Here is a 7683-nt window from a genome sequence, read left to right as displayed (position 1 = left end):
AGCAAAAATAATAATGAATTTCTGCTCATTATGGATTCATAAGGATTCCCTCATATTTGCAGTTAAGGGTAGGTAGCCGTGTTGGTCTGACGTAGTCGAAACAAAAAATAAAAATCTGAAGATCTGAAGAAGTATGCATGCACACAAAAACTCATACCTATGACAAACTTAGTTGGTCTCTAAGGTGCTACTGGATGGAAATATTTTTTTATTTTATTTTTTGCAGTTAAGGTAGCGAAGAAGAACCCCTGAACACCTTGAGGAGTAAGGGTTAAAGTCAGGGGAAATTTCACTGAATTTGATTCAAGTTTTAAGGGCTGTTTGTCCCATCATTTCTAGGCCTGAGACTGAGAGGTTTTTCTTTCAAATTATTTTTATTAGTTTTCCAAATTATTGCAAATCAAACCAAATTACTTTAATTCAATACAATAAAAACAAAAAAACAGTGGTTTCCCACTCCTGTTAGGAATAGGTTTTTCTCTCCCCGCCCCACCGCTTACCCTAGAAAGCTGTTTACTGCTGAATTGGAACAGACACCATCCTGCAGAAAACCCGATCTGTTTGTTCCCATTCAGCAGAAAACAGATCCCACCCACCCCTTACTTAAGAATATACTTGTTGAAGTTATGTAAAGAATATACTTATTGAAGTTATGTAAATGGAATGTTTTCAAGGATGGATCATAGATGTCTCTTATTGAAATAATTCTGTAAGATTATATATATTAAGGGTGTACTGAAACCACAATATTTGCCTTGTGTCTGTATCTGTAGCTTTTGGAAGCAGCCTGATCTCTTTTGGATCTGCTGTCATTCCACTTCGATTCATATCTGTTCATCCAAATCTCGTGTTTTGCTCCCTTTGACTATAATGGGGAACCTAAAGATGGTGGCCATATTTTTTTCTTTTTAACATACGTGGGTGGAATTTGCAAGCAAATGAGCCCCTCTGACTTGGATGGAGCCTGCCAAATTTCACGCACACCCATTCAGGGGTTTTCATGCAGGGAACTTTTACAATTTTTTTAAATAATGTTATCTGCCAGAATTGGATGCACATTTTAGGCATGGTCCTGAAAGGGATGAAATAAAGGTGCATTGGTTGTTCTGAAACTAAAAGCTTTACTATTTTGGGGTGTGAATTCCCCTTTGGAAACTGTAGACATGATGGAGGTGCCCCTGGGTAGAAAACCTCCCAAAGTTCAGACAAATAGGTCTAGAGGGTATTGTGCTGGGTGATGTTACCTTCATTATATCTTTAAAAGCAACAACTGGAAGAATGATTTTTCTAACTGCTCCCCCACCCTTCCTGGAAGCATCCTCCATGAAAAAAGGAAAGAGCTATGGTTTTTACCGAAACAACTACAGTATTTGAGAAAGAAGCAGGCTACCTCAGTCTCTTACCTCTAACTGTCTCTTGCCCTGCTGTCACAGCCAAAACTCAAAGGGGAATGACAATCCACATCCCTCCCCCTCTCTGTCAAAATGGGGACAGGGAAGGGGGCACAATTCCACTTCTTCTCTCTCCTCTCAAGCTCTTGGTGTTTTCCCAGACATCTTGGTTTCATTTCTCAGCAAAGGGGAGGAGGAAAAGGCTGTGTGTTTGTTGAAAAGCTACTTGGAAGGTTAGGAATTCCTTAATCCACCTTGATATCTCTTGCTTTGGTGTAAACCAACTCATTAACATGAAAGACTACCCTGAACCACCCTGATGTGCCTTGTTATTTGGGTATACGCACAGCTAATAGGTAAGGTAAAGGGACCCCTGACCACTAGGTCCAGTTGTGACCGACTCTGGGGTTGCGCGCTCATCTCGCATTATTGGCCGAGGGAGCCGGCGTACAGCTTCCAGGTCATGTGGCCAGCATGACAAAGCCACTTCTGGCAAACCAGAGCAGCACATGGAAACGCCGTTTACCTTCCCCCTGTAGCGGTTCCTATTTATCTACTTGCATTTTGACGTGCTTTCGAACTGCTAGGTTGGCAGGAGCTGGGACCAAGCAACGGGAGCTCACCCCGTCACAGGGATTCGAACCGCCGACCTTCTGATCAGCAAGCCCTAGGCTCAGTGGTTTAACCACAGCGCCACCTGGGTCCCTCCCCATACGCACAGCTAATGCACACCCCTAATATGTATTCCGCTATATAATGGATGTGATTTTCCTTTAAAGGAACTCAACTTAGTGCTTGCAAAAGTGACATCACGTGAATTATTCAAATAACTCAAAATAAATAATTTATACATACCAGGCGATAAAAGCCAGTCCCTCCCTCCCCTCTTTTGTCATCCCACTCCCATGGAACTAAAAGTCTATTTTTGTATGAATGAATCTTGATATAAGTCTAGCAACTGGGCCAACATAATCACATTTTGTGCACATAGAAGGAGAGAAGATTTATAGTTCTTCATTATACTTGTTATACAAGACAATATGTAGGCAAGAGGCAGTATCCAAGATAGTGAAATTCTAGACAGTGACAATTTCAGCTGCTGAGAAATAAGATTTGTGTGTGTGTGTTTGTGAAAACCATGTTAAAAAAGCCAATAGTGCTAGATAAATAATAAACTATGCCATCTAGTTTTAGGGTTTCCTTTTTATTTTCTTGTTTATACTCTGTGATCTTAGGTATCTATAAATTAAAACTCGTCCCAAGATTTCCATGAAGAAGAGGTTGATGAGTCACTTTCAGGAAAGTGCAAGCATGCCCCGTGGTGCTGTCTCATATCTATTCCCTTTAAAGGCAGTGCATTTCCCACGCACTGCTGTTAAAAAAAGGTAGTTAAGTGGAAACCCCAAAGAGTCTTGTGGCAACTTAAAAGATAACACATTTAATAAACTTTAAGGTGCTGCAAGACTCCCTGTTTTCTGCTGCAAGAGACTAGCATAGCTACCCCTCTGGAAATAGCTGAGTGGAGGTAGTGTCTCAACAGTTGTTCCTTTAGTCTATCTTTCACCAGGGCCAGCTTTAACAGCTAACATCCCCATTGATTGGTCCTAAATCTGCATGTAGGACAGCCTCAATGGCCATGAATCCTACATCCAAATCCCATGTCCAAAACTCATAGGTCTGGATGGTGCTGCTTATTCTAATCTAAATGTGTCTTAGAATGACTTCAGCAAACTATTTTCATAGAACCAAAATAGATAACACTATATTCTGCTATTGATTTTTGTTCCTTAGTTGTCTCTTTCTTGAACTTTTTCCAGTACAGGTATGACATTGAGCAGAAGAATCTGCAAACAAAGCTGTTGGATTCTGGTGAAATAAGATAGTGATGGCACAGGTGATCAACAGCCAGTTATCATGGCCCTGTAAGTTCCAACTGTTGGTTCCCCAGGATTTAAAAATCACACCACACACCCCAGACACTTCAAATGGCAGCTAATGGTCTACCTCATTTCTAGGTGAAATCAAAGTCCTAAAGGAGATACAGAGACCCCATGGCACTTTGAAAGAAAAGATTTCAGGTACCGGTAACTAGCAAGGATCTTTTATATCCAGGAATGGGGCCTGCCTAATATTGTATGGGTTAAGACTCCACAATCATGGGGCCACCACCCAAAAAGCCCAGTATCATATCGGGCACTTTAATTATACTAACAGCAGTGTTATATTACTTATGACATTGTTTTTGTGTCGTTCCTCTGGAATGTTCTGATATCAATTTATTGAATTTATTGGGAAATCATATTTGAGCTTTGTATTGTGTTTTCAGTGGCTCCATTATTTACACTTTCATCAATAAGGTGATGCACATGTCCTGCAAACACTCAATACACTCATAATAGGTGGGACAAATGGTTGAATAGGTCCTAGATTTCTTAGGTTAGTCAGTTATAGAGGGACTATTTTGTGCTTTTTCAAGAAGTTAATTTGAAAACAACCAGTGTAAATAAAATGCTGAAATATTTTCTTCTGTTTCCTAAAAAAATGTCATTCATGAATCTGTGACTTAAGCACCTCTGAGCTGAACTTGGAAGTTTGGAGAGAGATTGACCAGCCTCAGCAAAGCCTTTCAGCTCATGAGGAGACCCTCCCCAGAGCCTGAGCTTCTCTGAGCTTTTCGTGAACCAGAAGCACAGCGGGGCTTTGCTGAGGCTTTTCAGCCTCCCTGCTAATAGCTGATGCACGGGAAAGCCGTGCCTCAGCTGAGCAAGCCCCCAGCTGCTCTGGAGCCAGAGAGGCCTGTGGTGGGGGCTCCTTAAGCTGCTCTGCTGAGGCACGGAAGCCTCTCCATGCCCCATGCTCCGGCTCACACAAGGCGCAGAGGTTGAGAAGGGTTGCTAGGCTGCTCAGCTGAGGTGCAGCCTCAAAAAGCCTCTGGCTGGCAAGGAAACTACCCCCCCCCCCCAGCATAAAGAGCCTCGTTGGGCTCTGTGGGTCTTCTGCATTCCAGCTCCTTTTTCTCTAAAGAAGAAAAAAAGACTGCTTGGGAATATCAAAGGAAAGGCCACTGTTTGGATATATATTCCCTGCTCCAATATCTTCTATCCAAAAATCATGCCAAGTCAGCTTGCCACAGCCTGTTTTTGCTGCAAGTGAGAAAGACAAAAAAAAATATTACAGAAGATTTTGTTTTCCATAGTTGGCATTAAGTATGTGTCATAGCAAAGGTAGATTTCTAGTACCTGGGAATTTGAACAGCCCACATCAAAGAGCCAGTGAGGATCATCCATAGTACAAACGTCTAATTCAAACATTAGATGTGACCTGCACCACCCTAATGGATGTTAAGCCTCAGGAGAGCTCCAAGATATGTTCCCCTCTCCTCCCCTATTAATCTGGCAAGAAGTCGAAATGTTCTTCTGGCAGTGGATCTTATTGGTTGCGCCAGTAGGAAGGGTAATCCCTTTCAAAAGCGGTTATTTTGTTTATTGTGGCTGAGGTAAAACAGAGCCTCAGTTGGTCTGAATTTGGCATTTGCAACAGAACACTTTACAAGAGCATCACTAGGAATGTAAACTCAGAATCCCAGCAGAGGTTTACAGGGAGAAATTCTGATCTCAAAAATCTTTGCTGTGTAACTGTTTTTGCAGCATAGCAATGGCAATTAGCTTCTGAGTAGAAACGTCTAAGGCTTCAGTGCTGAACACTGTGAAGCAGTTCCCACAGGGCCCAGTTTAATGCACCCCTTCCCTCACCAGTAGCCTTGAAGCATGGTGAAGCATTGTTATTCCATGTGCACCCCGAGGCTCAGGTAGAACGTTCAGGTTCAGCAGAAGCTCTCCATGCTTTTCCTTCAAATGTTCCAGCAGCTGGTTTTACCTGGGTCCTTGCCATGCAGAAGCTGGGGAGAAAGCTGCACTGGTGAAGGTTGGCACCAGCACATAGCACCCTCAGACAGTTGTGAGCGCCCCAACAAAGTCCACTGCTGATGATTACCTTTGGCCACTCTTTAGCTGTTGTTTTCAGACCTGGAATGCCAGGCAGTCTAGCCATCCTATGAATTTCCCCTGGTGCCCTGGAGCAACAATACAGCTGGGCCATTGCATGGCATTTAAAGGAAGCCTAACTCTGCAGCCTGGCCCTACTTTGGAGTTCTGCCACCTCCAGGAAAACTCATAGGGGCTTGCTGATGGAGGGTGTCAGCAGCTGGAGCCAGGGTAGGCCAGCAATAAAACATTAAAGCACCCGATGCCAGTGACATTAACTCATATAAACAAAACAGTGCAGTCCTAGTGGTCGCAGCAACCCTACCCAGTAAGTCTTGCCCCAGTGAAGCAGTTGAGGACTGAAGGTCCCCATTTTTCCACCACTCTCTAAGGCTCCATCCCTGGTTCCTTCCCCAGCAGCTTAATGCTTCCACATATTGCCTCTCGTTGCTCTGCCCTCTTCATTTCTCTACATGTTCTGAAAAACCAGGGTGGGGGTGGGAGGGAGGAGCTTGTCACAGCAGGAGGGGGAGACTCCCTAGATTCTTCAGCCCCTTCCTCATCTCTGTCTCCTGGCCCCACTCCTCTCCTGCCTCTGATTCTGGACTGCTCTCTGCCATAGTCTCTTCTTGCTCGCTAAACCCTGTTTCCTCTTCAGCTTCCGACACCACCTCCTCCCAGTGTGCCCCCTCTTCTACCTTCTGAACACTCATCGTCGTCACACCACCTATCACCAGGCTCTCAGCCTTCTTCCTCTAGGAAACCCCCCCCCCCGGAGGTTCCCTGGCTGCTGCCTCTTCCCAGTCCTTGGCATCCGGCCAGTCCATGACAAAGAGGAGCATTGTTGGTGGAGGTGGACCACCAAAGGGCTGTGATACAGCTTTCAGGTTGGGAGCTCGCCATGATACTGAAGGTCTCTAGGAGCCATTCTGCTCTCTGTGCAGTCAGGATGGTGGATTGAAACAATAGGCATGTGCCTTGATTTTTGCAAAAGCAACTCTGTGGCACCTTAAAGACTATCATGAGGTAGCCAATATGGCACCCTCCAGGTGTTTTGGATCACAACTCCCATAATTGCACACCACCAGCCATGCTGGCTGCCCTGATGGAAGTACTAGTCCACAAAATCTGGAGAGCGCCATGTTGCCTACGCTTGGACTGTCACACTTACAGCCACAGGCACTTTTGCTGAATGACACTCATTTCATCTGAGAAAATAGGCATTAGCTTCATTAGCACCAGTTTAATCAGCAGATTCATCAATGGTGGGCAATTTTAATCTCTGAAGATACAATTTAAGTGCAATTTAAGGACATGCCGATTTATTTCCCAAGGCTATTTTGTTCTGTTATTATACTGTGATGGAACATGGAAAAAGTAAGATATTAAATATGACCTTTCCTCCAACTAATGGGTGGTAGCTTTTATTTCTAATTCTAAGTTTCATCACACTTTTCCTATCTCAAAAATGACCCAATACCCTTCCGTCAAATTTTTGATACTATGCCAATTTATGTATATAATGTTAGCCAATCAGTTAATTCGTTAAAAGACAGATGAATCTGCAACTGCACTTTTAAAATAAATTGGAAACCCTAGAAAATATCCCCAAGAAAATGAATTGAAACATTCTTATATACAAAGAGGGAGGCTTGGCTGGGTTTCTTGCTTTGATGTGTTTATTCCTCCATTAGTGTTGCAAATAGTTCAGCTGGCAGAGCAGTTGCCAAAAGCAATTATATTGACTCTCAGATGCACATAACACCTAATTCCAAACAGCACTAGGATAGCCAATAATACTGTGTGACAGGTTTGGCCAATCAGAATCTTCTAATGTCTTCTAGATACTATTCATCATTATTTTAATTTAAGACATGCCAGACAAGTAGGAATAAACTAAAACCATTTAAAATAATGCAAATATAACAGTCTCTCTCTTACACAGTAGTATAAAGAAGGAATAGTGATGAGGACACATACAGTAACTTGAAGCAAGCTATACTGGGACATGAAATGGGTCTCATATTATATAGGGTCTTTTCAGTTTTGAGTAATTGTATGTACTCAAGGTGGTAAATGAAAAGCCGTATGTCAGCTTGCTGGGAAGCTTAGTGAAGGCAACAGGCTCTTTGCTTTCTGCCTAAAAGCATATTCCTCCCTTGAGTTCTGCTGGCCAGGAGGAATGAATTGAAGCCATGTGACTCTGTCTAGCTACTGCTGATTAGGTAGCAGCAACACAGCTTCTGAGCTGACTCACTGTAGAGCACCACATATCAGGAGCAGTCTATCTGTGCTGTGTCAGTTTAGAA

The 7683-nt window shown here is 43.2% G+C and overlaps 1 protein-coding gene across 2 annotated transcripts in view; it reads left to right on the top strand.

The window, feature by feature from the left end:
• LGI1 (leucine rich glioma inactivated 1) overlaps window positions 1-7683 on the top strand; it is a 30016-nt gene that overhangs the window by 334 nt on the left and 21999 nt on the right. The window contains exon 2 of one of the 2 annotated variants that reach the window (XM_088670345.1): window positions 3209-3313. In XM_088670345.1, the coding sequence (XP_088526471.1) occupies window positions 3306-3313 (8 nt within the window). In that variant the 5' untranslated portion in view covers window positions 3209-3305. The remainder of the gene's footprint in view (window positions 1-3208; window positions 3314-7683) is intronic. The other variant, XM_088670346.1, reaches the window with a different exon arrangement.

This window comes from Zootoca vivipara, chromosome 5 (genome assembly GCF_965207765.1).
Source record: "Zootoca vivipara chromosome 5, rZooViv2.hap1.1, whole genome shotgun sequence".
NCBI lineage: Eukaryota > Metazoa > Chordata > Lepidosauria > Squamata > Lacertidae > Zootoca > Zootoca vivipara.
This window is presented reverse-complemented; position numbering and strand designations above follow the sequence as displayed.